The sequence below is a fragment of the Spermophilus citellus genome, assembly GCF_964194105.1.
Source record: "Spermophilus citellus genome assembly, chromosome: 3".
NCBI lineage: Eukaryota > Metazoa > Chordata > Mammalia > Rodentia > Sciuridae > Spermophilus > Spermophilus citellus.
This window is the reverse complement of record NC_138184.1, coordinates 73,765,544-73,793,156: the sequence shown is the minus strand read 5'-3', so window position 1 is coordinate 73,793,156 and position 27,613 is coordinate 73,765,544. Positions and strand designations below refer to the sequence as shown.

Here is a 27,613-nt window from a genome sequence, read left to right as displayed (position 1 = left end):
ACATGCCATCTGACACTTCACCAACACCTTATTTCCATACCATTTGGGGCATTATTAATACCCCTAAAAATGGAATGCTCTTCCCCACAGCCATGATACTTTAGCATATCTAAGATACCAACATTAATTCAGTGCCATTTTTTTGAAGAATGAAGATCAATTATTTTGCAGAATGCTGTGCAATTTTGGGTCCTGGATTTTTGGCACAAATACCACAGAAGCAATGTTGTATTCTAAGTGCCTAGTATCAGAAGACACAGCTGGTTTGTGCCAAATAATTGGTAATGGTCACATTGCTCTTTTGATTAAGATGGTATCCTCTAGGTCTCCACAATCAGATTATCATTACCCTCTTTATAATAATAGTTTGTGGGGAAATAGTTTGTTTAAAGTTGTCTTCTTCTTCTTCTCCCTTCTCCTTCTCCTTCTCCTACCTTTATTTTGCTTATTTTTTTTTTTTTTAAATGGTGCTGGGGATCGAATCCAGTGCCTCACATGTGCTAGGCAAGCACTTTACCACTGGGCCACAACTCCAGCCCTAAAGTTGTCTTCTTTATCAGACCTTGAACCTGGTATTCTTATCATTCATTGATGATTTTATAACTGTATGATTTTGTTTTAGTTATCTCCATTTATTTATTCTATGATTTATTATCCATCTCTACCGTTAAGTGTTTTTGTTCCAGATTTGGCAGGTAAGAGCTGCTTTTGACATTCCCACTAGCATCAGGTACTTCCTTGCTTTCTGGCATTAGATGCTCTGGGGTCACCTTGTACTTGCCCTGCCCCAGACCTGGAACAGCCATTTCTCCCTTTTTTAGCTATTTATTTTTTGTGTGTGTACTTTCAATATTTACCTTTGTTTAGATTTGGCCCAAAGCAAAAACTATTATAGATTATAATAATTTTAGACTTATTTTTAAATTCAGACCCATCTTATCATAGCTATAAATCTTATCACTGTTTTTTTATTTGATTTTCCAAAAAGATTTCATTCTTAACCTAAATTTTCAACTGTTTGACTTAATTTTTTTTTCTATTATTATTTCTACAGTTCTCCTACTTATCACCAGAGGCAACTTTTTCTTTTCATAAAATTCAGCTTTCATTCCTTGGAACTTTTTGTTGTTGTTGTTGTTGTTTGATACTATTATGATTTAGACAGAATTCATCCATGACTTTGAATGGACTTCCTTTAAGAGAAATTTTATAACTCAGAAAGGAGATGTAAATATTGGAGGCAGCACACTCTTTTTTCCCCCAGAGATCACAGTTTTTCAACCTGATGTTTTCGTTTTTGTTTTTTCAGTGCTGGGAATCAAACCCAGTGCCTCATGCATGCTAGACAAGCACTATACCACTGAGCTGGACATCCCCTAGTCCTTTCAACATGATGTTTTTTAATACGATTTGCAAGATGGCTAGACATTCTGAGAGTACCGAAATAATCTTTCTTTTGAGTTGACTTCCAGGTTTACAAAAATGAATAGATGGGCCACAAATATCCTAAAACAATAAATGTTATGAGTTTTTTCTTTTCTAGCTCCCATTATAAAAAAATTTTGAATCTCTCTTTCAAATATTTTTTTAAAGGACTGATGTATACTTTTGAAATTCCAGTTTAATGATAATATTATAGAAAAAAAGAAATTTAAGTGATCTTGGTTGTTTGGCATCTCATAAGAAAGCCAAATTATTATTTGTTTTTTCAGTGTTGTTACTCAATTTTAGAATCAAAGGAGAATCTCAAAACTCTTAACAGCCATGTGCCTGTCACATAGGGAAATCTCAACATGTTGTTTGCAACAGCAGATATCATTCTTAGCCTTTTCTCCCTTTCTGCTGCAGGGCTATACCAAGTCCATTGATATTTGGTCTGTGGGCTGCATCCTGGCAGAGATGCTGTCCAACAGGCCCATCTTTCCAGGGAAACATTATCTCGACCAGCTGAACCACATTCTGGGTAAGGTTCCTGAGCACAGTTTACATCAAAGTCACATCATTAACTGTAAAAGAGTTCTGATAATTGAAACCCATGATAGACATGAGGCTTTTATCTTCTCTGATTTAAAATGTTAAAAATCTTTTTCATTAAGAAAGGTAAGGTTGGTGACAAGAAGACATAAAGTAGTACCAGGGTTCATTCTGTCCCATAGCTGGTGGTGTGCAGTTGTTTGTTTTAATCTTGGTAATTAACAGCTAATTATTTTATCCATTAGGTATTCTTGGATCCCCATCACAGGAAGACCTGAATTGTATAATAAATTTAAAAGCTAGAAACTATTTGCTTTCTCTTCCACACAAAAATAAGGTGCCGTGGAACAGGCTGTTCCCCAATGCTGACTCTAAAGGTAAATTTTACTTTGATTGTCTCCCCGCCTCCCAACCCCTGGCTTAACTTCATGTTTGTCTGTTTGTTGTATTTGTTAAAGTGTTAGGTCACTATCCTAAAAAAATCAGCCTATGGCTCTTGGGTAACTCTTTATTTAAAAAGTGTTTCTTCTCATACTTTATTGCCCACCACTCCTGCCTTGCTGAGATGGAATCCAGTGTCTGAGTCAGGCTAAGCAAGCACTTTGCCACTGAGCTATATCTCCTTTCTGGGGATGACTCTGGTTTTCTACCTTTTGGTTTCTCTGCTACTTTTTAATTTTGATTATGTTCACATCTTCAGGGCTCAGAAAGCCTAGGAGCCTACAAAACAAATTACAGTTGAATATCCCTTACCTAAAATGTTTGGGATCAAAAGTGTCTGGGATTTGGATTTGTGTGTGTGTGTGTGTATTTGCATAAATATGACAGATATCTTGGAGATGAGACCCACATCTAAACAGAAAATTCATTTATGTTTTAGTACCCCTTATACACACAGCTTGAAGGTAATTTTATACATTATTTTTAGTGCACCTGTACTTTGAGATTTGTCATACGAGATCAGTCAGGTGTGGAATTTTCCACCTGTGGTATCATGTTGGTGTTCAAAATATTTCAGATTTTGGAGTATTTCAGATTTAGGAACAGAGATTTTCAACCTTATAATCTTTTTATCTTCTCATTTGGTTTTGTTTGTTGTTATTGTTAGGGTTTTTTTTTGGGGGGGGGGCGGGGGGAAGGGGGAGGCAGGTTTACTGGGGATTGAACCCAGGGATGTTTTGCCACTGAGCTACATCCCCAGCTCATTTTTATATTTTATGTAAGACAGGGTCTCACTAAATTGCTGAGGCTGGCTTCAAACTTGCAATCCTCCTGCCTCAGCCTCCCAAGCTGCAGGTATTACAGGTGTGTACCACATAATTACCTGACTCTTTTGATAATTTTTAATGTCGGGTAAATTGGAACATAATTCACACAAAGTTCACACTTTTTAGTTGTGAGTTTAAACAAACATATACTTTTTTTTTTAAGTTGTAGATGGACACAATTCCTTTATTTTTGTGTCATGCTGAGGATCAAACCCAGTGTCTCACATGTGCTAGGCATGTGCTCTACCACTGAACTAGGACTCTAAGCCCCACCAAACGTATACTTTTAAGTTAACCACTACTGTAATCAATATATGGAATAGTTCCATCATCGCTAAAAGTGTCCTGTGCCCTCTTGGGGTCAGTTTTTTCCCCAGTCTCTGGCAGTCACTGATCTGATGTCTATCCCTATAGTTTCGCCTTTTCTGTAATGTTATATTAATAGAATCATAGAGTATGTGGCCTTTTGTCTACATTCGGCTGGAAGCATTTGAGATTTAGAAAGCATTTGAGCATCTCATTATTTATCTTACTCTTCACCAAATGGTGCTGGAACAATTAAAGACGATCATGTGCAAAAAGCAAAACAACAATTAAAAATCCCTAAAATTGGAACTTAGACCTAAATATAAGACCTAAAATGCCGGGTTTCAGTTCTTTCAACTAAAAGGCTCAGGGGTCACTTCAGTTGAACTGGGCTAACTGGGCTGTGCAAAATAACCACACAAGAGACACAGATACTTTTTTCTTTGGGGTAGCTGTGACGGCTCCTCTGACCTTAAGGGTCCACAGGAAGAGAGAGCGAGAGCATGCGCTGACCCCTTTTATTGAGGAGAAGCTATTCAAATGAGGCAAGGGGTCAAGTTTCAGGGGGCTGAGTCTATCTTCATGATATCTACTGTCAACAGGTTGATTGACATCCGGGTAGGCCACACCCAAAGGCACAGTAAGAGGATACACATAAGGCACTTCCATGGAAGATTCTATCCTAAACAGGTCAAGGGGTTATATTACAAAGGAACAGGTGAGCATAGCTTCACCCATGGGGCTGTAGCAAGACACACCCATGCACGAGACACCAACCCTCGAACCCAAGAAGAGTGGGGAAAGCTCTGCCACATTTCTGTGACTGAGCGCCTCAGCACCCAGCCAGGGAGTGTGACTCAGTCATGTGTGAGGTTGGTTTCCCACACTAAAACTAGTAATCTTAGAGAAAAAAAATAGGACAGAATCCTCATTACCTTAGTTGAAAGTTTCTTAGATTCAATACCCATCTTTTTTTTTTTTTTTTAAGTAACACATTAGTTTTATCCTTTGTATAATTTAGGGTTGACTTTAATAATCTTAATGTCTTTTATTCTCATTTTACATGAGATCTGGTAAAAATATTAGTTAGCTATTTTTTTAAATTTTATACCAGTATAAAAATATGGTAGATAGGTAGTGACTCTCCCCATTCTAAGATGTCCATGAATCTGAGTGTGTTTGGTTGCATGGCAGAGGGGAATTACAGATGTAATTAAAAGTAAATCCATTGAGACAGGGAAGTTATCTTGGATTATATAGGCTGGCACAATATAAGCACAGGTTCTTTTAAGTGTGATAGGTAATCTGAATGATGAACCTGAGATATAGCAGCTTACCAGTACTTTGTTATTTATCTTTCCCAATCTACTCTTTCTATGTACATATGTGTATTTTTATTACTTTTGAAAAGTAATTAGTAGGGCTATAGCCAGTGGTACAGTGCTTGCCTAGCAAGCATGCACAAAACTCTAGATTTGATTCCCAGCACCACAAAAATTATTATTATTATTAAAATTAACATTTTTTGTAAAAATTCAAAAAATTATAGGACTGTTTAACTGAGAAGGTAAAAATTATTTTAGAAGCAGTTCTTGAATAGCACTGTTAATAGAATTGTGTTTTGAATACTCTTCCATGTTTAATACATAGATCTGTCTTATCTTTAATAATTTTGTATTATTTCTATTCAATCTTCAGTTGGATATTTAGCTTTTTCTGATTTATTTATTTATTTTTTTTACGAGGGATTGAACCCAGTGGGGCTTAATCACCAAGCCACATCCCTAGCCCTTTTTTATATTTTATTGGAGATAGGGCGTTGCTGAGTTGCTTGAGGCCTTGCTAAGTTGCTGAGGCTGGATTTGAATTCGGGATTCTCCTGCCTCAGCCTCCCAAGTCACTGGGATTATAACTGTGTGCCACCGCACTCAGCTTTTTCTAATTTTTGCTATTTTATCTATATGTATGTATATATATACTATATATACTGTATATATAGTATGTATGTATGTGCATGTGTACATATATGTATCAACATATAACAATTGCCTATTTAGATGTTATTTCCTGAGTCACCTTTTTAAAAGGAGGTGCATACCTAACAAAAACTACATAATAAGATTTTCTGATAATAGACCAACTCCAGGCTCCACTTATTGTTTGTTTCTTCACTCTTCTATTGTCAGTCGTGTTTCATATTAAATTATTTCTGAAGTTTGTTTAGTAGGGTGGGCGTTGCTGGGTATTGAACCCAGGAGTGCTTAAAGCTATATTCCCAGCCCTTTTGTTTTTTATTTTGAGACAGAGTCTTGCTAAATTACTGAGGCAAACTTGCGATCTTTCTGTCTCAGTCTCCTGAGTCACTGGAATTTCAGGCTTAAACCACTGCGCCCAGCTCTGAGTCTTTTTTTAATGCTTATTTTCCTTAGTTTAAGGTCATGAACTTTGAGATTGGTTCATGAAAGTACAAATTAATACCACTAAAATCTAGGAAATTAATTTTGAAATGTAAGTATTGGATGAATATAATACAGATGCAGGGAAAAGATAGAAATAGAATTAAGAAAATGAAAAATAGGAGTTAGTGGTACAGAGGAGAACAGTAGAGCATCATATGTTTGGAGCCCAGGCTTTGCAGCCATACCTCCTGGGTTTAATCCACAGCCTAGCCACTTACTAGTTGTGTGACCTTTAGGGAAACTACTCACTCAACTTCTCAGGGCCTTATTTTCTTACTTATAAAATAGAATTAGTAATAGTACCCACGTCAGGATTGTGTGAATGTCCACTCTTCTATAGCATTTGTAGGTGTAAAGTTTGAAGATCGTTCCATATATGTAGTTATGAAGAGTGTTCCCTTGTAGGGATGGCCCATAAATGTCCTTAATCAGTCTCATACTGAACATTGAAGTTCACATGACCTATCTGTTGGTGCATGAGCTATCTATTGCTGCATAACAACCACCCCAAAACTTGGGGCTTGAAACAACAGCTATGAGTTTCTTAGACTGGTATAGTTGAGTGGGTCTGCTGACTCCCCTCCAGTAGGGTGGTCCAAGGTGACCTCACCACATCTTGCCATTGGTCTTCTTCCTCACAGTTGTTGTTCTTTCATCCTATAGTAAACAAGTCTAGGCTGCTTCTCCTGATAACAAAAATATTCAAGAGCAAGAGCAGAAGCTACAAGATCTTTTGAGAGCAGGTCCCAGAATAGCAATCTGCCTCACTCAGTGGGTCAGTCACATAGTCAAAACAGATTCAAGTGATGGGGAAATAAATATTCCCACTGGTAGGAGAAACTGCAAAGAATTCATGCCACAATTAGCATGCCCTTAAGTTGTTTGTAGTTTTATTATAATATTTGAATTTATTCATTTAATAATAAATATGGGTGTCTGTTCTGTGCCATCAAGGTTTCTATGGCCCTAGACATAGAACCAGTAACAAAGAGATAAAGGACTGGCCTACAGAAAACTGATAGTCCAGATTGTATCAAATATGAAAGTAACTTAAGAAAATGAATGGAAGACCTCAAGGAACTCAAAAGAAAGTCTAGTTAATGATAGTTCACAGAAAGGAATATAAGCCAGGCGTGGTGCTGCACACCTGTAGTTTCAACTGCTTAAGAGGCTGAGGCAGGAAGATAGCGAGTTCAAAGCCAGCCTCAGCAAAATTGAGGTGCTAAGTAACTCAGTAAGACCCTGTCTGTGTCACAGTGGTTGAGTGCCCCTGAGTTTAATCCCCAGGACACCTGTGCCACCCCCCCACCCCACCCCACCCCCGCCCCGCCAAAAAGGAAAAAAAAAAAAAGGAACGTCTCTTAAATATGGGGGAAAGCCACTCATTTTTACTCACACAAAACATGAACATTGAAATATCGGTAATTCCTTTTGTTTTTAATAACCCCACTCATCACAAGAGCAGAAATCAGAGTTTGATAGCACATTGAGTGGTCAATGCTATGAGGAAAAGATGTTCTCAAGACAGCTTGCTGGTAGAGTGTAAATTGGTTGAGTCTCTGCGGAGGGCATTTTGGCAATTCTGTCCCATATCTTTTGTTCCAGCATTTCTGAGTACTGAACTTTTGGGTCTGCCAACCAAATGGAGATGGGGGTGGCATTGAACTTGTTCATCTTTAATTAAAAGAGATTGAACATTTTTCACATATTTGTTAGTAATTTTTGATTGCTGATTCCCTTGAGCCAGTAGTATTGTAAATTTTTCTTCAAAGGAATCTTGACTAAGTAATCTCTCCAAAATGACTCCAGTGAGGGGGAAGAAATGATTATTATTCAGCAGATGGTGCTAGGCTGGTGAGTTGCTATTTGGAAGATAATCAATTTAAATCATTACTCACACATGAAAATGAATTTCAAAATAATAGATGATTAAATGCTTTTTTTTTTAAGAGAGAGAGAGACAGAGAGAATTTTTAATATTTATTTTTTTTTGTTTCTTTTCGGCGGACACAACATCTTTGTTTGTATGTGGTGCTGAGGATCGAACCTGGGCCGCACGCATGCCAGGCAAGCACGCTACCACTTGAGCCACATCCCCAGCCCCTTAAATGCTTTTTTTTTTTTTTTTAAATCAAATCTAAAAACTAACAATATTTAGAGTATTTGTTGTTCTGAGTACTAAATGAAGAAAGACTATCTTCATGAGCTTTTTTTTTTTTAATCTTTTTTAGTTGTAGATGGACACAATACATTTATTTGTTTATTTATTTTTAAAGAGAGAAAGAATTTTTTAATATTTATTTTTTAGTTTTCGGCAGACACAACATCTTTGTATGTGGTGCTGAGGATCGAACCCGGGCCACACGCATGCCAGGAGAGCGCACTACGGCTTGAGCCACATCCCCAACCCAATCTTCATGAGCTTTAAAAACAAATCAAACAAACATGAAGGAAAGAGAATAGATTTTGTGACCTTAAAGTTTAAAACTTAGGAGAAATTAGACTGTTTAGGTTTGAACAGTAGTTAAACTAAGTAACATTTAAGGATTCCTATCCTATTACATGGAAGGGACCATTTGCCCAGTGGTCTGGAATCTGCCTCCTGAGATCAAACCAGGGAGCCACCATTTGGAGCCTTTGACTTTGAACCAGTGATTTAGCCTCTTAGTTTCATGATATCCACATCTCAAAAATACAAATTCAGTCCCACCTCATATGGTAATTGAGAGGGTTAGGTGAATTATCATTTATTGATGCTGGATTCATCGTTAATATTATTCATATATAAAGAATAGAGACAAATGTAAGACCTCATTCGGTAAATAAATAAATAAAGAGTTAACACAATTCACAGGAAATATAGGAGGAACAGTTTGGGGGATATCAGTTGAGACTTTGGTTTGAACTTGTTAAATTTAAGTCACCTACCACGCATTAGAAATCACCCAAATGCCAAATGTTAATCAAATCATTTAGTAGATTATGATATATTTACTTAAAGGAGTATTGTAAAGCCACTAAAGGTGATTTTTTTAAAGTTTTGATAGGGAAATAATGAGTAATATTTACTCAGGAAAAATAAGACAACATTTGTTATACAGTATGATTTCAGTTATGTAAAAGAAAGCGTATAGAAAATTTCAACAAAATACATCAAATGATTACCAGTGGTTACCCTTAAGTGACAGGGCTATGGGTGTTAGAGTAAGGGAGCTTCAGGGCAGGTTTGATGGTTAGCTACTTGAGGCCTGCTTTTTCAGTTTCACATAACAAGAACTTGAAGAAAACTGACCTGTTTTCCTGATTGTTTTAGCCCAAATCATGGGACTGATCTCAGTTGCCTGTTTGTGCCCAGCTTAGATGCCCTGACCAGTCATTGTGGCCAAGGGTGGACTCAGCTGAATGGCCAAACAGTGTCCCCTTCCCACAACACAGCCAGAGAACATGGGCAATCCCATGAGCTCCCTCATAGCAAACACAGCTTGCTTGCAGAGGCAGTGAGCTCTAGCAGGTAAAACCAACACATGACCATCATCTTGAAGAAGGGTGAGAAATGCTATCTTTCTCTCTCTTAAAAATAATAATAATAACAATAACAACAACAACAGGGGTTGTAGCACAGTTGTAGAGCACTCTCCTAGCATGTATGAGGCCCTGGGTTCGATCCTCAGCACCACAAAGATAAATAAATAAAGGTATTGTGTCCATCTACAACCACAAAATATTTAACAATAAATAAATAACAAAATGCAGTTCGTGTCAGAAATCTTATCTCCATTTCTCAAATAACCTGTTTGAAGAGTTTTTGAACTTTGTTATTGCTCACTTGGATTCAAGCATTATTTGTAAATAGGATCCTCTTCTTTTACCTGCAGAGAGTTGTATTTATTCATCTGAAGCTTGGCCACCCTAAACTAATGACAGCTTTGAGAGTTATTTAACCCATGGCCTTTTATATAAGAGATTGAGAAGAGAGAAGAGTGATACTATAAGAAGCTGGAGAAAACAAACCTTCAGTGGGCAATGGGATAGAAATAGGAACCCTTTAAAATATATAGAAAGACTAGACAAAGCAAAGAAAAAAGTGTCATGTGTTTTCATAAAAACAGAAGATGGCATTTTAAGAAAGGCTAGCTGGGCACAATGGCATACACCTGTAAACCTCTAATTCCAGAGACTCTGGAGGCTGAGGCAGGAGGATTGCAAGTTCATGGCCAGACTTGGCTACTTAGTGAGACCCTCAGGACCTTAGACCTTGTCTCAAAATTTTTAAAGAAAATATATATATAGCCAGTCATAGTGGTACATGCCTATAATCCCAGTGACTGGGGATGCTGAGGCAGGAGAGTCACAGGTTCAAAATGAGTCTCAGCAATTTAGCGAGGCCCTAAACAATTTATCAAGACCCTATCTCAAAATAAAAAAGGCTGGGGTGTGGCTCAATGATTAAGCACCCTTGGGCTCAATCCCTGATACTGAAATAAATAGATAGATAATAAAATAAAGACTATAAAGGACTAGGGATATAGCTCAGTGGCAAAACACCTCCTGAGTTGAGTTCCCAGTACCAAAAAAGAAAGTGGACTACATAGCAGCATCATGCAGCAAAAAAAAACAATCAAAAAAATACCTGACAAGATATAAACTGAAAAATGTAAGTTGGTTTTCCAACTATGGAGTAGTTGGTGACCACATAAGATTAGTGAAAACAAGAGTTGGAGTGAAAAATTTGGAAAGTGGAAGTAGAAATGACTGGTTCAGCTGGGGCAGGCCGCACATAGGAGAGAATTGGTTTGGAATAGGAAAAAATTCTCCTCCTGGCATTGTCGGTGAGGATAGGGGAAGTCCAGGAATATTACCTCTGGGGTTCTCAGTTTTTCCTCGGAAACATCTGTTGAGAGTGGTGAGGGTCACTTGATAGGAAGGAAGGCCATGATTTAAGCCATACAAGATGAACCCACTGTTAGAATAGAGGAAGGAGTTGATCAGGGCTTTTTTGGAGTTCTTAACGGCCTCGATGAAATGGAAAATTTTGAATTTTTATAACATAATTGTTTGTTTGTTTGTTTAGTTGTAGATGGTTACAATACCTTTATTTTGTTTATTTATATGTGGTACTAAGGATCGAACCCAGTGCCTTGTACGTGCCAGGCAAGTGATCTACCCCTGAGCCACAGCCCAGACCCACAACATAATTGTTCTTGATATTTGCTACTTAGACCTGAAGTCTCCAGGATCTTTTCTGGGTGTTCATGAAGTTAAAACTGTTTTCACAGTTGCACCAAGCCATCTTTACACTGCTGCTCTGCCATGCTATCTCCATTCATGGTACCAAAGCAGCAGTGAGCAGGACTATAGCAACTCAGCCCAGGGCAAGACCATGGCACCAGGGTAGGCCTCAGGCTCCACACATATAATTTTCTCACAGCTAAAATCAACACCAATTGCACAGAGGATGTGAAACAGTAAAGAGTGCTCACTCTTTTAGACACCATCCTCAATACCTGTCTCTCTGAGCTCTGTACTGCATATGGAATGGTTTCACAAGGAAAAGTGCTGGTATAGTTACTTGAGCTGTGAGCTAAGTTAAGTGCTTTTTAAAATTGATTCTGAGGACAGGTGCAGTGGTGCACCCCTGAATTCCCAGCTAATCAGGAGGCTGAAGCAGGACGACTGAGAGCTTAAAGCCAGACTGGGCAACATAGCAAGATGATATCTTTTTTTTAAAAAGGCGGTGGGGGGGGGGGGCGGGTAAAATGAAACTGATCCTCAGTAATTTTTGAGTTATAAGAAGTTCTAAGATCATAAGGTTTGAGAATTGGGGTTGCTGAGGCAGAGTTTGTACAGTTTGTACAATTTGGGCATTTTCTCTGAAAATGAAGGTTATTGCCCAGAACCTTCGTTTGAGGATAAAAGTGACAGGTTGCATCATTGATCCAGGATCAAAGTTTTGCTGAGTAGGTGAAGAGGTGCTGTAGAGAGCCAGGCAAATGGCCTGCTCAGGATCTGCACAGGAGGAGAAAAGAGCTAATAAATAGAAGAGAATGATGAAGGCCAGATTGCTATGTATCCTTTAAACTTAAGACAAATATGGGATTCTGGGAGGACACTAAGGAGAGTCATGTATCATGGTCAGATGTACTCCCAGCCTCAAAGGAACTTCCATTCTTCCAGGGGAAAGAAACCTTCTCCCAAGTAAGCATGCACACAGGGAACCATGATTCATAGTATGTGAATGGTGCCAGCAGATTGCTGTGTAGCGTGGGAGGAGGAGGCCCAGCACTCTGACTATGGGATCAGCACCTGCCAGCTGCTTCCCATTTCTCTCCTTTTCTCCTTTGGTAGCTATGAATAATGCAGAAATAGCACTTGCAATAAAAGAAAGCTGAGATTCAGTTATTTTTCAAGTAGGGGGAGAAAAGCTACCTTCCTTTGAAATTTTTATCAGGAGGTTTAAGGTCCTAAGATTTAGCTAGAAAGAGCTAACAGATCTGTTTTAGAAATGCTTAAGCTGCAAAATACCAGTTGCCTCGAAGTGGTTTCACTACTTATACCAACAAGCTTGAGCCAGGGAGAAGTACCCCCCAATAACTAGAAATAGTGCTGTTAGAATCTGTGGTCAGATTCAACCTTTTCCTAGCATAGACAGTACTGGGCAAAAAGCCCAAATGACTTCATTGCCTCTCAAGAAAGTCATAGGGAAAGTATCTGGAAGCTCTTTGTGGTTAGGGATGGTCCAAAGCAGGAAGTAAGTTAGGTCTTATTACCTGTTACTGACAACAGGAATCTAAAGCTCATGATACATCTAAGAATTCTCATACATACATCTACCAAGTATTGGATACAACTAGGATTTGAGCTGGAGGTATCTGAGTTCTTGACCATCATGTGGCATTGTCTTGACTATCAAGAGGGCCTCCTCCTAAACCTCACCAATCTGAAGACCCTTTGTTACAGCTGCAGGCATGAACACCTCTTCTGCTGGGCCAGACTGCTTCAGTCAAGGCCAAACCTGTCTGGAGATCCCTGCTCCAAAATGTTTTCTAGCATATAAAGCAAAGTGTCATTATTCCATAATTTCCTAAAGTACATTTTAGATATGTATTAAAAAGATTATAGACAAAGACACAAATAAATTTGAAATTAATTGTAGAAATTCATTGTCTGGTTTGTTTGGTTTTTTTTTTCTTAAATACAGCACCCACTTACACTTACTAGATATGAGAAAAGTTCTCTTTATTATGTCCAATGTGTCATTTATGACATTATTTTTTCTTAAATATAAGAGATTGGCCCTATGGTGGCATTCAATAAAGGAAATTGAAAGGGGGGGGTCAGAACTGTGTGTATAACATATATGAACACGCACACGTACATACCCTTTCTTTCGTTTTTTGTTTGTTTTGTTTTGTTTTCCTTTTTAAAAAAAAATTTTGTAGTTGTAGATGAGCAAAATGCCTTTATTTTATTTTTTAATGTAGTGCTAAGGATCAAACCCAGTGCCTCACATATGCCAGGCAAGCACTCTGCAACTAGGTTACAGCCCCAGCCCTGCACACACCCTTACAATAACTTCAGGCAACAGGATACCTCTCTGACCCTCATTTAGTAAACAAGCAGTCACTTTGGACATTTTACTGATCTACTTTCAAGAGTTGATTGACTTTTTTTAATGAATAAATGATTAAAACTTTTCTTGAAAGTAAGCTAAACTGATCACGAATATTAAAGTGTACCAAATACATTTGATTATTAAATGATCTTTTACCATTCTACTCTTAGGTCTTAGTGTACTAATTTGAGATGGGCAAGATTGACATTGCCACCTTAAAATAAAGTAAGAAATAATCATTATTAGAAAAGAAACTTCATTAAGCTTGCACATATTTTTGGTTTTGTTTTAAGATAATTTACATTCTAAAGAACTTGTGTTCAGATGTCTAAATTGTGGAACTCACCTAGATGTCCCTCAGCAGATGAATGGATAAAGAAAATGTGGGGCATATGCTCAGTGGAATATTACTCAGCTTGGAAGAAAGAAGAGTGAAATTATAGCATTTGCCAGTAAATGGTTGGAGATGGAAAATATCATGCTAAGCAAAATAAGCCAATCCCACAGAATCAAAGACTGAATGTTTTCTCTAATGTGCGGATGCTAATTTACAATAAGGCGGGGGTGGGGTGGCGGGGGAACACTAGGGAAGAATAACGTTAGATTAGGTAGAAGGGGGGGATGTGGAGATAGGAAAAAGACATTATTACCATATGTATATATGTGACTACATGACCCATATGATTCTGCAGCACGTACACTCAGAAAAATGAGTCATCTGTGTATGATATATCAAAGTTCATAAATGCATTCTACTATCATATATAACTAATTAAAACAAAAATATTTTTAAAAAAAGAACTGTATTTGTCATTGACTAGTAGTTTCTCAGACTTGCAGTAGGTTCTCATACTTGAGCCTTGAATTTTTTAGGGGTGCCTGAAGGTCTATGAACTAGGATTCAAGAAAAGATCGGGTAGTTCCTTTTTTATCCATTCCATATTTTGAGGCTCCTCCTGTTAGGATTTAATGTGAAGAGAGAACCTGCTGCTTAAGTTGAAAACCATTGGTCTAAACATTGTTAAATGAAAGGAACCAAAATGTTTTTAAAAGAAGAGCCTTTTGTAACCTGATCTTCAAAACTGTAATGTATTTATGTATTTTATTTTTTGTACCAGAGATTGAACCCAGAAGGGCTTAACCACTGAGCCAAATCCCCAGCCCATTTTTATGTATTCTTTTATGCATGTGTTTGTGGGGTTTTGTGGTGGTGTTGGTGGTGGTGGTTTGTTGTTTTGTTTGTTTGTTGGTTGGTTGGTTGTTGATAGACCTTTATTTTGTTTATTTATATATGGTGCTGAGAATCGAACCAGTGCCTCACACATGCCAGGCAAGTGCACTACTGCTGAGCCACAGGCCCAGGCCCCCCGCCTCCCATTTTTATATTTTATTTAGAGACAGGGTCTTGCTGAGTTGCTGAGGACCTCACTAAGTTGATAAGACTGGCTTTGAACTCTTGATCTTCCTGCCTCAGCTTCCCAAGCTGCTGGGATCACAGGCATGCACCATCACGCCCAGTCAATAATGTATTTTCTTGCATCTGTTTTTTCTTGTGAATTCCTACTCCTCATGCCTGTAATCCCAGTGCTCAGGAGGCTGAGGCCAGAAGATTTTGAGTTCAAAGCCAGCCTTAGCAACTTAGTGAGGCCCTAAGCAACTCAGCAAGACCCTGTTTCTAAATAAAATATAAAAAGGGCTGGACATGTAGCTCAGTGGTAAACCCCCCTGGTTTCAATCCCTGGTACAATCCTACTCCTTCTAATACATATTTTCCCAAACCTTTGTCCCAGGCAGTGTTAACCTTGCCCTTTGGCCACAGTCATGACCTGAGGTGGTCACTAACTACAGAGGCTAGGGTAGGCTTCTCATTAGCTGCCCATATGTTCCATTCCCATTGATCTGCACTTGATCCTCTTATTGGGCTTCTGATGCAAAGGAAATGCTCAACTCTTTACACCTAGCCAGATCAAAAGAGTGCTTTTAACTTTGGGCCTTCCAGAAAGACTCCCATCTAAGAAGTAGTAAGCCTATAGCCTGTGGGTCACATGTGACTATTAGCCAGGACCTGAAAAGACTATTGTCTTTTATGACTGTAGAGGCCTTTTCTTTGTGTTAACAGATAAAATGACCATAGCAAAAATGACTTCAGAGTTAATCTGAAAGGAGTACTTTGCTTTCGATAACTACAGATCAGTGATTTGGAAAATGTCACATTTTTTAGGCAAATGTAAGTTTGTGTCCTCATCTTCCACTTTTAGCCTTTGTCTAGCCACTCCATCTTGCTGAGCATTGAAATATATGATTGGTGGTCAGCACCACATTCACAGTTTCAAGAGACAAGAGGCATTCAGTATGCTAGCTGCTTGCCCCTCAGTAATGCTTCATTTCATTTTTTATGGATCAGTTTACTTAAATGGAAAGTATTTTAGTGAATACTTCTGCTTCTCACATTACAAAACCTTTATCTTTGTAGCTCTGGATTTACTGGACAAAATGTTGACATTCAACCCCCATAAGAGAATTGAAGTCGAGCAGGCTCTGGCCCATCCATATCTGGAGCAGTATTATGACCCAAGTGATGAGGTAAGAGTCCATGCTCCTGGCTGCTTGTTCAGGGATGTAGACCAGTGAGCAACAGGCCTAACCATGTTCAGCTTGTGAGGTTATGGTTGCATACCTGATCCTCCCAACATATTTACCTCCTCTACCTTGAGAACAAGCACTGTGGGACACAGTTTGAGATCCCTGTCCCCAAGACCTACCTTTCTACCTCAAAAGACTTCCTCCAAGTCATCTGCAGTAGATGGGACCAGGGCAGTGCATGGATAACGGGGAATAGCTTCACCAGTGTGGAATGTAGAGGGCAGGGAACTGAGGCTGGAGACCATTGTCATGGTCCAGAGAAGGAAAAGACAAATGTTCTGACCTTGAGGATGGAGATGAGTTGGCAGGCTGCTAAGGAAGGCAACACACTGAGAAGTCAGTCTAGACAGTTCCCACTGTGCCTGGCAACTCTGTGTTGGGTATGCCATTCTCTGGAGATAGGCCACAAGAGTCTGTTTTATTGAGAGATTTAATGTGACCAGAGGGGGATGTGCAACTCTTCAGAGCCGACTAGACATCCCTGTAAAAGAGACTTGGTGTCTTGTTCTCTCCAAGACAGTTCTCTTACTATACTTCTCTGGTTCCTCTATGGATTCAGTTTAACCTTTATTCTCTGGAGGTTAACAAAAATTCAGCATGAGCCAAAAGTTTAGATTGTTCTGGTTGAAGCTTACATAAATAGAAAATAAAGCCTCCACATCCTCCTCTTAAAGGAAAGAAGCAAGTGAATTATCTTAAAATTACAGGACAAAATGGAAAAGAAAAATGAAAAACTAGCAAAGCTAAAAGCTGATACAGAGAAAGAAGATAGAAATCAAAACAAGGGAGTATTTATTAATTGGCTTCCCTTCCACATCCATCTCCCACAAAAAAAAAAAAAAAAATACTTGAGGCAGTTTGCAGAGATACTACAGTTCAGTCAGTGACATGGAAGTAGGTGAAAATGTGTCTCATCCTGGCCTTATGAGCTAAAGATTTCCTAAGGTTCTGTGTCCTAATCAACAAGTTTGGGCAGTGCACCTATATGTAAGATTCCTAGTATGATCCCAAATACAGATCACCCTCCAGAGAGAGCAACCTGTTCTTCTCTTGCAACTTGAATCCTTTTCCCCTTTCAAGTAGCCAAAGCATACTATAGTATCTGAGGTTCATACTTCCTCCCCCTTAAATTCTCATGAAGATTAGGTGGGTGAGATCTGGGGGTCTTTTCAACCACTGATTGACAGTTGCCATCATCATCAGCTTAGTTTTGTTTTTGTTTTTGTCTTTGTTTTGGTAGTTACAGATGGACAGAATGCCTTTGTTTGTTTAGTTTTATGTGGTGCTGAGGATCGAACCCAGTGCCTCAGCAATGCTAGGCAAATGCTCTGTCGCTGAGCTACAGCCCCAGCCCTCAGCTTAGTTCTTTAACATTGCATTAGTTTGTGGACATTTAAAAATTAAAATATAGGTGCTGGGGATGTAACTCAGGGGTACAACATTTGCCTAACATATGCAAGACCCTATGTTCAGTCTCCAGCACCAAAAAAAAAAAAAAAAAAAAATCAAAATGTAGAGGCTGGAATGTAGTTCAGTGGTAGAAAATTTGCCTACCATGCTTGAGGCTATGTGTTCAGTCCCCAGTACTGTCCCCCTAAATAAAAATGTAATATGGGCTGAGTGGTAGAGTGCTTGCCTGGCATGTGCATGGCACTGGGTTCAATCCTTAGCACCCTAAAAAAATAAAATAAAAGCATTCTGTCCATCTATTAACTACTAAATAAATAAATATGTAATTAATTATCTTTGTCATTCAGTATATATGGAGGTTCTTTGACCTAAATAGTTTATGTATTTCTTAAATAACTTTCTGAGTATGCATACAGTATGGTAAGAATTAAATTAAAAATGTATGGGGCTCGGGATATAACTCAGTGATAGAGCACTTGCCTTGTATGCGTTAAGGTCCTGAGTTTAATCTCCAGTACCAGGAAAAAACAAAGGCAAAAAACTTGGAGAAAGATATTTTAAAAGATCTCTTTAATCGTTTAATCTAGTTGCAGTTCTTAGTAAAATTTTGGAATATTACCTTCATAATCTTATGTTTCTATATCTAAATTTTTAAAGTAGGGTTAGTGTTCATTCTGTTAAATGCAAATGCAAAACATGGGCATCTTTTTTTTTTAACCCTTATTTTATTTATTTGTATGTGGTGCTGAGCATCAAACCCAGGGCCCCACATGTGCTAGGCGAGCACTCTACCACTCAACCCCAGTACCAGTCCCCCTGTTTTGTATTTTATTTAAAGACAAGGTCTCACTGAGTTGCTTAGTGCCTTGCAGTTGCTGAGGCTGGCTTTGAACTCAGAATCCTCCTATCTCAGCCTCCCAAGCTGCTAGGATTACAGGTGTGTGCCACTGTGCCTAGCTATATCCCTAGCCCCCCACCTTTTTTTTTTTTTTTTTGAGACAGGATCTCACCAAGTCTTTGGGATTACGGGCATGTATCACCGTAGCCAGCTGCAGCTTCATTTTTAACAGCTCTATAATCGTTCCTCATAACAAAGATGCTATAATTTAATCAAATGCATTTATTTTAGTCTTATGGGTTTGGATCATATAAATATACCACCTCCACAACAGCACATTTCTGTTATTACAACATCCAGTACCTTGAAACATTTGCAAGTTATTCTGGGATTTGTGATAAGTTTACAAAAAAACAAAATGGGTTCAGTTGCTGTGTGTGTGTGTGTGTGTGTGTGTGTTTTGTTGGGGATTGAACCCAGAGCCTGGTGCATGGTAGGCTGGTGCTATACCACTACATCCCTACCCCCCAGTCCATTTATTAAATGCTTATGAGAACGGTGCTTTCAGGAGTATGGGCACAAATACAATGTTTATCAGAACTCTCAGATGTTTTTGTTTGTTTCATGGTGCTGGGGATCAAACTCAAAGCCTCTTACATGCTAAGTATATGCTCTACCACTGAGCTACACTCCAAGCCCTGGTGCTCTCAGGTTTTATGAGACTTCAATCTTGTTGTATAAATTTCAGAATGTAATTTAGAGTCACTTTATGAATCTAATCAGTAAATTACTGCCTGAACAAGAACAACTTTTGACTAATAAATGTTTTGTGTTCTCTTAAAGCCCATCGCTGAAGCACCATTCAAGTTTGACATGGAATTGGATGACTTACCTAAGGAAAAGCTCAAAGAACTCATTTTTGAAGAGACTGCTAGATTTCAGCCAGGATACAGATCTTAAATTTGTCAGGTACCTGGAGCTTTAACCACATAGTTAACCCTAGAGAAGGAGAGGGAATATAAGTGTCATTAGAAAGTAAAAGAATTCAATGTATTCCTCTTTACTTAAATATACCTTTTTATACTGATACTTTTGAATTTAAAACTGGGGAAATTACATTCTGTCTTTCACCATTGTGAATATACTTGGAATTCTTTAATTTCTGGCAGTTTATATTGACCTACAGTTACAATGACATGAAGTTTAAATGACAATTTCTAGAGTAATAGCTACAGTAAGACTGGTGTTTAGGTACTAGGGGACTTACAAACCTGATTTTTTTTTCAATATTTTTTAGTAGTAAATGGACACAGTAACTTTATTTATTTATCTTTTTGTGGTGCTCAGGATCAAACGCAGTGCCTCACCCATGCTAGGTGAGTGCTCTACCATTGAGCCATAGCCTCAGCTCCAAAACCTGATTTTTTTTTTTTTTTTTAATCACTGAGCCACATCCCTGGCCCTTTTTCGTATTTTATTTTATTTTTTATTTATTTTTTTTTTTTTTGAGAGAGAGAGAGAATTTTAATATTTATTTTTTAATTTTCGGCAGACACAACATCTTTGTTTGTATGTGGTGCTGAGGACCGAACCCGGGCTGCACGCATGCCAGGCGAGCGCACTACCACTTGAGCCACATCCCCAGCCCGAAAACCTGATTATTTTTTGAGAAAATAAATTCATGGAATAGAATAAGTTTGAGGCCTTCATTCCTGAAAATTTTAGGTTTTTTACTTCATATGACATTTTAAACATTGGAAAATTTTAACATGCAACTTTTGAGGCCCTAGGACTTCCCCTTTTCCCCCCAGTACTAGGGATTGAACACAGGGCCTTGCTAGGCAAGCACTGTACCTACCACTGAGCTCCATCCCCAGCTGCCTAGAATGTTTCTTTAAGAATTGAGAACATAGAATTTCATGCAGTAAACACAGTGACTTTAGGTACACACACAATGGCCAGTCAGGACAGAGAAACACTGATAAGCCAGTGAAGTGCTAGGAAGACAAGGAGCATGAGAGTGAAAATCATGAAGACTGGACATGGGAAATAGTTAAGAAAGGAAGGAAGATGCATGGAGTCCCAAGAAGACATAAGTTTTTACAGCCTAACTTAATGGGTTGGTTTGGTTTGGGTTTGTTTTTGATTTTGGTAGTACTGGGGATTGAACCCAGGGCCTTGTAAGCATTCTTACCATTGAGCTACATCCCCAGCCTTTATTTTTTATTTTGATACAGTCTCACTAAGCAACTGAGGCTGGCCTCAAACTTGCAGTTCTCCTGCCTCAGCCTCCAAAGTTGCTGAGATTACAGGCATGTGCCACTGTGCCTGACTTAACTTCATTTTTTAGATGCATAGTACCAGTGTGTACAGAAGGGGTATGTGCACAGGGTAACTCTTGTACTTGCTAGGAAACATGGACATCAGGTTTACCACTTTCCAAGGAGAGGAGACAGCCATGTGCTCAGAGTGACAGTCTGATTGCTGAGCATTCATTTTGTTCGTTTGTTTTTAAGACAGGGTCTTGTTAAGTTGCCATTGTCTGGCCTCAAACTTGCCAGGGCTAGTCTCAAATTTGCAATACTTCTGCCTTAGCTCCCCAGATTGCTGGGATTACAGGTGTGCACCATCAGGCCCCATATTTCCCTTGGTCTTTAGAACATTCTGTTCCTTAAGATTCCATTGGTTCATGTTCATTTCCAAGCTCCTCCTTTAATTTAGATTTTTGAATAATTCAGAGAATTTTACTTAGATACTTGTAGGAGTCATACACCACATACACGCACACACACTTTTTATTAGAAACTGAAAGTCCTTCCTTTCTTTATTCAAGAGTAATGAATGTGATTATTTGGCAACTGCTTGTTTGTATGATAGACTGTCTTTTGATTCTTATCTTTTTCTTGCTGTCTGCTTTTTTCAGCAGCTTCACAGTATGTGAGCATCTCTCTGAAAAGGGTTCACTCCAGGACTCCCTTCCTCCCATGGAAAGTGCAGCCACCAGTTTAGTAAATCCAAAGAGTTACAGAGTGTTACAGAGTCCTCTGTATCTGCCTCTTTTGGGAGACGGATAAAAAAGAAATGGAAATTTAGGTGCTTGCCCCTAAGAAACTCCAAGTGGAGACCTAGTTCTATAATTAATGCTTCCCACAAGGGGGTCCAAACACGGTTCTCTGTTCAGATCAGGAGTATGGGCAAGCAAAGCTGGGAAAAGCTTCATCAAGGAGGTAAAGACTAAGCTGATCCATTAGAGGGATTTATATGGACCTGGATAGAAAACTGCACCAGGAATACAGTACAAGGTGGCAATGTTGGTAAATTTAAAAATGAAAATACAAATCTGGATTTTCCAGAACATATGGTGAGAGGAAAGAGAATAAAGCTTATGTCAGAACCCTAGAAATGAACAGGGAAATAAAGAATTATGAGGAAGGGGGAAGTGCTTTACATGGAAGCAACATGGAAGGAGCCAGAGATATCCCTTGACAGGCAGGTGTGTCTGCAGAGACTGCAGACAAATGGCCAAAGTGGCATTGAGGTTGTGTTGGAACAGGAGGCCAAGGGTAGGGTTTTGGCAGTGATTTTTCCTTTGAGGTTTTCATTAGGTAGATATCCATTCTCTCCTCATTGTTTTTATCATCATATTGGAGTCTGGAAACAATACCTCAAGCTGTGGGGTCCCTGGGACTCTGTTGGTCAGTTCCCAGGCTGGAAAGCAGAAGCCACTCCAGGTGTTCCACACAAAAGGCAGGTGATTGATCAGAGGTGCTAGAAGGGCTCAAGAGCAAAAGTGGAAAGTGGAATTACCACAGATTGGTCACTGCAGGAAGCTATTCCTGTTCTCCAGCTAAAATAGTAAGAGGTTGTTAACCAAAGTCCTTGATCAAGTGAGGATGCTGGGGAACTCACTATAACTGCAGCTGTCAGAGACTGCAGACATTTCTTATCAGGAGACCTTACTGTCACTGACTCAGGGAGACTGTGGGGCCAAAGCCACTAGCATCATCCAGTGCCTCTGAAATCTAGGAAACTACCCTCCTCATGCTCCTGAAAAACAAGGGCTCCCTCATGATTCCTTTCACAGGTTATTTTTCTTAAACTAGTGAGTAGACTCTGATTTTCCCCATCTTCCTTGTCTTAGTTGAAATGCACTTCCACTTAGTCTGTACCAGGTACTTTGTCAGACACCAGGAATAAGCAGAACAGACAGGCCTACATGTGGCCTCCAAGGAGCACCCAGTCTAGCAGGGGAGAAACCATATAACCAGAACAACTCAGGATCAGAGGTACTATAGCAGAGGTGAATAAGGGCACAACAGGCCCCAGAAGTAAAACTAAGCATCATAGAGTGAGGCATTTGTGCTATGCTGAATCTTGATTACTGGTGGGAAAGGGAACACAGTAGTACCAAACCAGGAATGGTAGAGCATGTAAGCACAGACTCAAGCTAATAAGTAGGAGGAGTCTGCAGAGAGAGGACCAAGCCCAGGACATAGCCCTTGCCTTATTAAGGAGGCTAAATCTCCTTCACAAGTAGTTACCCATCCTGAAGTGTTATCTCAAGAGACTATAAGGGCAGCAAGGAAGTAAAAGGACTTTGCAAGCAGAAACCAATGGGATGGTTAGCCAGGGTACTCCTGGGGCTATATGATGTGGCTGCTGACTAAATGCCCTCTGAAGTTAGCATTACAGACAGGGACAAGATTCTCACTAGGTGCACTCCAACTCTGAATTCAGGTGTGGCAAGTATATCACTTCAGTGTCATTCATTTGTTCTAGGCACACATGAGGCACGCACATGCTCATTATGTCCTTAGAGCCTGGTCTTTTCCGTTGTTCTTTTAAATGGCAGTTTTCAGCTATTCTTAAAAGTTCAAAGAATTTTAAAGTAAACACCTGTATTCCCACCACCTAGATTCTACAGGGTTTCTCTTTGGGGGGCAGGGAGGATTACCAGTAATTAAACTCAGGAGCACTCAACTACTGAGCCCACATCCCCAGCTCTATTTTGTATTTTATTTAGAGATAGGGTCTCACTGAGTTGCTTAGTGCCTCGTTTTTGCTGAGGCTGGCTTTGAACTCGCAATACTCCTTTCTCAGCCTCCCGAGCCACTGGGATTAATAACAACACAAACTCTGTTGTCAGTGCAGTTGACTTAATTCTACCTGGTCATTCAGAGAGAAAAAAAAAAAAAAAAAAGGCTTAATAAGAATAGGAGACAGAGAGAGGGCCAAGCCTCTTTTTTGCATAGAAATAGACACATTACTTTACAAAGACCCTTAAACTTTTTTGACTTTGGATGGATACCATGTGGTTACTAAAGGGCATCCCAGGAACACTGAAGCCAATCTGACTGTGTATGTCAGTGCCTGTGTGTCTTTCCTATGATTGTTATGAAAAAAGCCTCTGAGAACTGTCTGAGTAAGGTGCTGTTGAAGTCTGGGCAGAGCACCAGCCCCTTCAAAATTGCGATGTGTTACACATGCCCACAAGTGTGTAAATTAAGTGACTTTTTTGTAGTAATTTTCCCCCTTTTGCTTTTTTTACTTTTCTGTTTCATGATGCTGACGATGACGTGTTAATGTTCATTTTTTTCACTTCTCCATTTTGTAATGCTGCTGATGTTGATTTAACATAATTCAGTCCTAACTCCCAGGTTTATTATTTGTGTTTTTATAGGACAAGGGATCAGAGGACTGGACGTGCTCAGACATCGATGTTCTTCTTTCCAGTTCTTGACCCCTGGTCCTGTCTCCAGCCTGTCATGGCTTATTCAGTTTGACTCCTTTGAGCCGTTCGGAGGGGCGGTTTCTGGTAGTTGTGGCTTTTATGCTTTCAAAGAATTCCTTCAGTCCAGAGAATTCCTCCTGGCCACCCCTGTGTGTGTCACCCACTGGTGACTGGCAGCAGTATGTACTTCCAATGCACGTACTGCTTACCGTTGCTTTAGTCACTAATCACTTTCTGATTTGAAAGATGCAGTGGTTCCTCCCACTCCTGAATCCTTTCTACATGATGCCCTGCTGACTGACCCATGCAGCCTCACCAGAGCAAGAGTCTTTCCACATTGGCTCTAGTCACTGGCATCTTTATGATAGGGAAGGCTACTACCTAGGGCACTTTAAGTCAGTGACAGCCCCAAATTTGCACTTCATCTGTTGACTGTAACTTTCCCCCAGAGCTTATGGAAATACCTTGGATGACATTGCAGCCTACAGCAAGTGCTTCTGTCTCGGGAATCCTTTGGGAGCACTTGTCAGTGTCTTTTCTAATATCATGTTAGTTACTAACATATTTAAGGTATGTGCTATTTGCCCAGCTTTTAGAAAATTCAGTCATTCTAAATAGAAAGGAAGTACTGCACCCAGCAATGTCATTCTGCAGATTTACTGTGGTTACTTATAACAATTATAGAGGTATAACACTTGTCAAAATGTATTACATGCAGTACTGTTTGCTAAACCTACTTAAAAGATTTGAAATGGCAGCTGTGCTCAGCATTTGATGAGAGACACAAAAGGTGACAGTACTGTGGAATGTTTCTGGAGAAGTAGTGAGCAGGCTGATCCGCGATGGAATTCCACATACCCGGTGCATATATGCTCTGAACTATTTCAGTAACCACATTCAATGCTGGAGGATTTAGCAGAGAGGAACACTGCAACTTTAATGAGAAAGTGTACAATTCTTTTTCCTTCTATAGCATGTCAGCATCTCAAGTTTATTTTTCAACCTACAATATAACAATTTGTAATAAAGCCTTCATGAGCTCATGACATGAAGCACTATTCTGTCGTCAAGTACTCTTTAAATATTTCTGATACTGCTGAGTTAAGACCATCAGAAGAAGCTGAAGCTAGCATTAAGTCATGTTCAGAGCTCTCCATATTTTCCTGATCTCTTTAAGTATTTGTTCTGCCACTGTGTACTGTGGAGTTGACTCGGTGTTCTGTCCCAGTGCGGTGCCTCCTGACTCCCCCACTGCTCTCTGTGGTGAGAAATTTGCCTTGTTCAATAATTACTGTACCCTCGCATGACTGTTACAGCTTTCTGTGCAGAGATGACTGTCCAAGTGCCACATGCCTATGATTGAAATGAAAAATCTATTGTTACCTCTGAGTTGTGTTCCACGGAAAATGCTATCCAGCAGATCATTTAGGGAAAATAATTCTATTTTTTGCTTTTCGTCTCTCAGCTGTCCTATTTTTCTTTTTTTCTTTTATTTTTGACAGCAATGGAGAATGGGTTATATAAAGACTGCCTGCTAATATGAACAGCAATGCACTTGTAATTCATGGAAATAAATGTACATCTTTATCTTCACATTCATGTTAAGATTCAGTGTTGATTTCCTCTGGATCAGTGTGTCTGAATGGACAGACAGGTTCTGTTTGTGCTCCAAATAGAAGTGCCCATGGGCCTTACTTCCCCACCGTAGGCATTGCCCCACACTTCAGTTTACATGAGGTGGCTTACAAAGGGCCTTTTTCCCTCTGCACAGCAGATAATTCTGACATGTTTCTTTGTTCAAATCTTAAGTCTCAAAAAAGTCTGTCAAACCCTGGGGACAAAAAACAGACATCTCAGGTTGGAATCTCTGGTTCCCTCCAAAAAGGGGCCTGCCTGTATGCCCCAGAGCTGCTGCTAGCACAGCCAAGTGCTGGGAAGAGCTGCCCAGCACCACATGGTGCATGCCACCTGGCCAAGTGTGCTGACACACCTCATGTGACTAAAGAAAGATGGCTGACTCATCCTTAGAAATAAGAATCACATCTTGATTCTTGCCCTAAAAATACATAACTAACTTTTCACTTACATACTAAGAGCTGCCATGTCATGGTCCATGCAGCATTGACAGGATACAGAGATTTGACTGTTATTTGATATATTGATAAATAAGTCAGTTTTCATTTTAAAAAGAGCATTGGCAGTTTTATTACTCATTTCTTTGTACTTTTTTAATGCAATGTTAATATTATTAGTTTAATTTGCAATCTTCTAGGTAGAAAAACTAGCCTTGGCTGCTAATATCTAGGGGCTACAAGCTCTTTGCCATCCTCTTTGTTGGTACTGTGGAATCAGATTGGCATGAAACCACTCACTGCATTCTAGAATTACTGTAGCCACAAGTGGTACACTTTTCATTAATATCATGTGAAATGTAGTTTAACAGGTCAGAGAATTGTTATAACCAAGGTACCTGTGAAACTACAAGTTATTATGTATAACAGACACATCGTTTTGGTTTTATATTTCTAAATATGTACAGATTATGTCATCTCAATTCATATTGGTGATGCTGAATGCCTCCATTATTAGCATGCTCAGATAAGCTTTCTGATGGATGTCTTTTTTGGTGTCTAAAATGTAAGCAAAAAATTCCCATTAAAACATTCCAAGACGTTCTGTTTGGTATGAAACAGCCAGCCAACAAGCCTTTGGGATAGATGTGAGAACCAATTATGAAGACTCTGCCCTGACAGTCTTTAGAGCTTACAGAGAAACACAGACCACAATGGAATCTGGGTAAACAAATATCATCATGTTCTGTGTGAAGGTGTGGTATGTTCACACTCATTTCTGCTGTTTTCAGGCAGAGGCAGTGGGTGTGGAGAAAACTGTTAGCTTCAGTAAACTATACATGGCCAACCAGTAGTTGTTTTTGAGGAATCATGAAGGTAAACCACCCACATGCCACATAATATTCAGCCCATTCAGAGGAGACTTTGATCTTTATTTGCTTTTATGTTAATATGGTTTTTTAATTAACTTTTATATAGTATGATAACTGTATGTTAATACACACATATGCACATGCTTTGGGTCCTTCCATAATACTTTTATATTTGTAAATCAATGTTTTGGAGCAATCCCAAGTTTAAGGGAAATATTTTTGTAAATGTAGTGGTTTTGAAAATCTGAGCAATCCTTTTGCTTACACATTTTTAAAGCATTTGTGCTTTAAAATTGTTATGCTGGTATTGAAACAAGATACTCCTATAGTGCAGATGAGAAGCATGTAAGAGTGGAGTAAGGATGTGGTTTCTCTTACTGTCATCCAACTCGACATGATGGATCAGCAACAACTGGGAATCCAGAGTG

The 27,613-nt window shown here is 39.2% G+C and overlaps 1 protein-coding gene across 1 annotated transcript in view; it reads left to right on the top strand.

Moving 5' to 3' along the window:
- MAPK1 (mitogen-activated protein kinase 1) overlaps positions 1-25,840 on the top strand; it is a 77,829-nt gene extending 51,989 nt beyond the window's left edge. Inside the window, exons 5-9 of the mRNA XM_081287998.1 lie at positions 1,849-1,963; positions 2,220-2,351; positions 16,093-16,202; positions 19,354-19,479; positions 24,191-25,840. Coding sequence (XP_081144124.1) covers positions 1,849-1,963; positions 2,220-2,351; positions 16,093-16,202; positions 19,354-19,470 — 474 coding nt within the window. The 3' untranslated portion in view covers positions 19,471-19,479; positions 24,191-25,840. The remainder of the gene's footprint in view (positions 1-1,848; positions 1,964-2,219; positions 2,352-16,092; positions 16,203-19,353; positions 19,480-24,190) is intronic.
- The last annotated feature ends 1,773 nt before the right edge of the window (positions 25,841-27,613 follow it).